This window comes from Alosa sapidissima, chromosome 10 (assembly GCF_018492685.1).
Source record: "Alosa sapidissima isolate fAloSap1 chromosome 10, fAloSap1.pri, whole genome shotgun sequence".
Lineage (NCBI taxonomy): Eukaryota > Metazoa > Chordata > Actinopteri > Clupeiformes > Clupeidae > Alosa > Alosa sapidissima.
In genome coordinates, this window is record NC_055966.1 from 7,158,136 (window position 1) to 7,161,863 (window position 3,728).

The 3,728-nt window shown below is 45.1% G+C and overlaps 1 protein-coding gene across 1 annotated transcript; it reads left to right on the forward strand.

Annotated features, from left to right (window-relative positions):
- Positions 1 to 978: 978 nt before the first annotated feature.
- Positions 979 to 3,668, forward strand: LOC121720761 (potassium voltage-gated channel subfamily S member 2-like). Its single transcript, XM_042107162.1, has 2 exons — positions 979 to 1,443; positions 1,781 to 3,668. Exon 2 carries the CDS (start codon positions 1,824 to 1,826, stop codon positions 3,255 to 3,257), a length of 1,434 nt encoding a protein of 477 aa, XP_041963096.1. The 5' UTR covers positions 979 to 1,443; positions 1,781 to 1,823; the 3' UTR covers positions 3,258 to 3,668.
- The last annotated feature ends 60 nt before the right edge of the window (positions 3,669 to 3,728 follow it).

Genomic DNA, 3,728 nt, shown 5'->3' on the forward strand with positions numbered 1-3,728 from the left:
AAATGAAGTTTATTAGTTTTACAGTTGACTACAGTTGACAGTTCACCATCAGTCCACACAAACAATTCTGGTTTCCTTGCACTAGCCATTTTGTCGTAGCAAAGCCTACAGCGCGAACACCCCCCCCCCCCCCCCCCCCCCACACACACACACACACACAAACACACACACACACAAACACACAAACATCCCTCCAGAAAGATGGGAGCCTGGTGCGAGTTTGAAACACATTTGCAGCGCCTGCCAAGAGCGAGCAGCATGTAAAGTGACCCAGATTTAAAAGCTCCCAAGTCTCATAAGCTACAGTAGACAGCAGCGCACTCCTCTGCCTGTCTGTTTCATCTGAAGCTTCAGCAAAAGTCTTGGAAGCCTACAGCATCATGTATGCGCAGAAAACACTCGCGTCGCACGGACTGTGGCCTCCACACGGGGTCGTTTGGCTCAGCAGGAGCCTGACACACGCTGCATGACTACCATGATTTGAACACTGTGATGCCAGCAGCTGAATAGAAATATTGGCAAAGAAAAACGTAATTGATTACAATGCAAAGGCTACTTCTAATCATGCCCTATGCGGAGCTTTTAAAAGCAACATTTTTTTCCAGAAGACGGTTAGAGTATATAGGTTCAAACGGGGAGCACAGACAAGCTCTAAAGGTTGATCTAGAATAGCTAAAAGGCTATTTTGGTATAGGCAATAGGCTACTCTCATCAGATAGAGTTGATATTGTTGTCGTCCTTCAATTTCCTTCTTACAGTAATGTGGATATAATGAAGATGGATATGCCCAGTACAATACAATCACAGAGAGAAATCACTCCGCCAAAAAAATTATATTTTAATTTATTATACCTCTATCTCTGATACTATTAGGAAAAACGTATTTTGTTTTTAAATACACATTTTATATCTACCAAGAGATCGTGTTGGTTGGATAGCAATTTCTTTCTGTGCGGGTGTGTTTATCTATGCGCGAGCACACACGCCTTCAGAGGTATTCGTGACTCCGGAGCTGTCCCTTTCAGTACCACGGAGGTGTTAAAACCATTCCAAAGGGGAAGCGGTCAGCCTACGTGTTGCTGCGCAGCAACAGACAGCGCATGGTGATGCGAGGGAGTCCCTCCACCGAGGACAGCCGAGGGAAACGTGACACTGTAAAATGCCTTTCAATAACAGTGAGCTATCGCCATGCCAATCACAAGAGAATGGGCTCAATGAACCGCTCTTAACATCTGACGAAAACAACACGGTGGATGCCGGGCGGGAACCCCGTCTTTGAGAGACAATGCTTGCCAGACATTGAAGCACCTTACTCGGTTCTCACTGGATACATTCTGAGACGCTTCTGTAGCCACAACGTGCATGCTGGATTTGCAGCGCCCATGGAGTTTAAAGTCCAATTTGGTAGAAAACAAGGAAATCTTGTAATTGATAGTTCTTTTTGTAAGTATGCGCGCAACTCTCTTTTCCAGTTGATGCATATTTGACCTGCTCAACTTTGCTAGAACTTACTATATAACTGAGCTAGGCTATGCATGGAGTATGTGTTATGGTGTTCTGGTTAACTTTAAACGACCTAAATGTAAATAAATAGTAAATGTGGATGTTTTAAACTGACCTTGTGTAAGCAATTGTATGGCGAGTACGCTGCTTTCGATGTTTAATGTTAACATTTGCTAACCTTCAACCGAGAACATGTGTGTGATCTCAGGGACAATGTCAGAACTCACATATTTTCTTGATTTACAAAATACTTCTTTTGTGTGTGCCCTCTGTGTAGGACCTGTTACCTACGCCACACGCGCCTGCATCACCCTTTAGACATGACTGGCCAGAGTCTCGAGGACCTGAGTGGAACAAACATTGAGGAAAATGTCATACGTATTAACGTTGGAGGGTTCAAGAAACGTCTCCTGTCCAATATGTTGTCTCGGTTCCCAGAGACCAGATTGGCACGTTTGCTCCGATGCCAGTCAAAAGATGCCATTCTGGAATTGTGTGATGACTATGATGACGCCGAGAAAGAGTTTTACTTCGACAGAAACCCGGCGCTTTTCCCGTATGTTTTGAATTTCTACAACACTGGGCGTTTACATGTTATGGCAGAACTCTGTATTTTTTCATTTAGTCAAGAAATCGAATATTGGGGTATCAACGAGTTCTTCATAGACTCCTGTTGCAGCAACGCATATCATTGCCGTATAATGGAACCCAACCGTGACGAATGGGATGACAAAAGTGAGGAGGGAAGCACTGCATCCTCCTTTGATGAGATTTTAGAATTCTACAATGATGCCACAAAGTTTGACAAGCAACCACTGGGAAGTGTTAGACGTAGAATCTGGCTGATGCTAGACAACCCTGGGTACTCGGTTCCCAGTCGAATAATCAGCGTGTTCTCCATTCTTGTTGTGTTGGGGTCCATTGTCACCATGTGCATGAACAGTATGGCCGAGTTTGTTGTGTTGGATAGTGACGGGCAGCCGTTGGAGGATCCGCGCTTTGAAATTGTAGAGCTCTTTGGAATTGGGTGGTTTACGTTTGAGCTGCTCGCCAGGTTCGCCGTGGCTCCAGATCTTTTACACTTTTTTCAGCACCCTTTGAATTTAATTGACCTTGTGTCAATTTTGCCCTTTTACCTCACACTTGTCATTAACTTGGTGGCCGAGAGCAGCCCGGCTCTAACCAACCTGGGGCGCGTGGCTCAGGTGCTGAGGCTGATGAGGATTTTCCGCATTCTGAAGCTTGCGCGCCATTCCACTGGGCTTCGCTCGCTGGGTGCCACTCTCAAGAACAGTTACAAAGAGGTGGGTCTCCTACTGTTGTACCTTGCAGTGGGGGTGTCCTTTTTCTCCGTGATGGTATACACAGTTGAGAAAGAGGACAGTGATGACCTCAACACCATTCCCGCGTGCTGGTGGTGGGCGACAGTGAGCATGACGACCGTGGGATATGGTGACGTCGTGCCCGTCTCCATTGCCGGGAAGCTCACCGCATCGGCGTGCATCCTTGCTGGCATTCTGGTCGTCGTGCTTCCGATCACACTCATTTTCAACAAATTTTCTCTTTTCTACAAGAGACAGAAACAGCTAGAGGTCGCAATGAAGAGCTGCGACTTTGACGAGGGCATTAAAGAAGCTCCTTCTGTCAACCTAAGAAACTATTACGCCCACAAGGTGAAATCCCTGATGGCAAGCCTGTCAAACATGAGCCGGAGCTCACCGAGTGAGCATAGCCTTACCGAGTCCCTCCACTGACTTACCGACTACTCCTGGCTTCGTAGGAGAAATCGCTCCAAGCAAGTTCAAGCACCTGAAACTGCCTAAAAATGCTACACGCACACTGAAACACCATTGCATGAAGAAGACCTATAGCTTCCACAGGCTTCGTAAAAATCAGTGGATATCACGAAAGTTACACTGATGTGCTTTTAACTATACAACCAGTGTTTTCCGTGTCTGTAAAATCAAGTGTGCGTCTCAATGTATTTCTTAATTATAAGGAACCTGTAGCATGGATGGCAAGAATCCTGTGAGTGGTATCAGGAAAAACATAGTTACATGAGCTGTTCTATAAATGTGCTTTAAGTGACTTGTCTTATATGAATGTGTTTCGACACAAACTTAATCTAGACGTCCAAACAGTTTAAATGTGATGTTACCGATTTAGTAGACTAATTAGATACTGTATTAGACAATATTTGATGTCAATAAAGGTACACATTTTTA

Excerpts from the sequence above, each read along its gene's own strand:
- LOC121720761 (XM_042107162.1), top strand. The coding sequence starts at position 1,824 with ATGACTGGCCAGAGTCTCGAGGACCTGAGTGGAACAAACATTGAGGAA.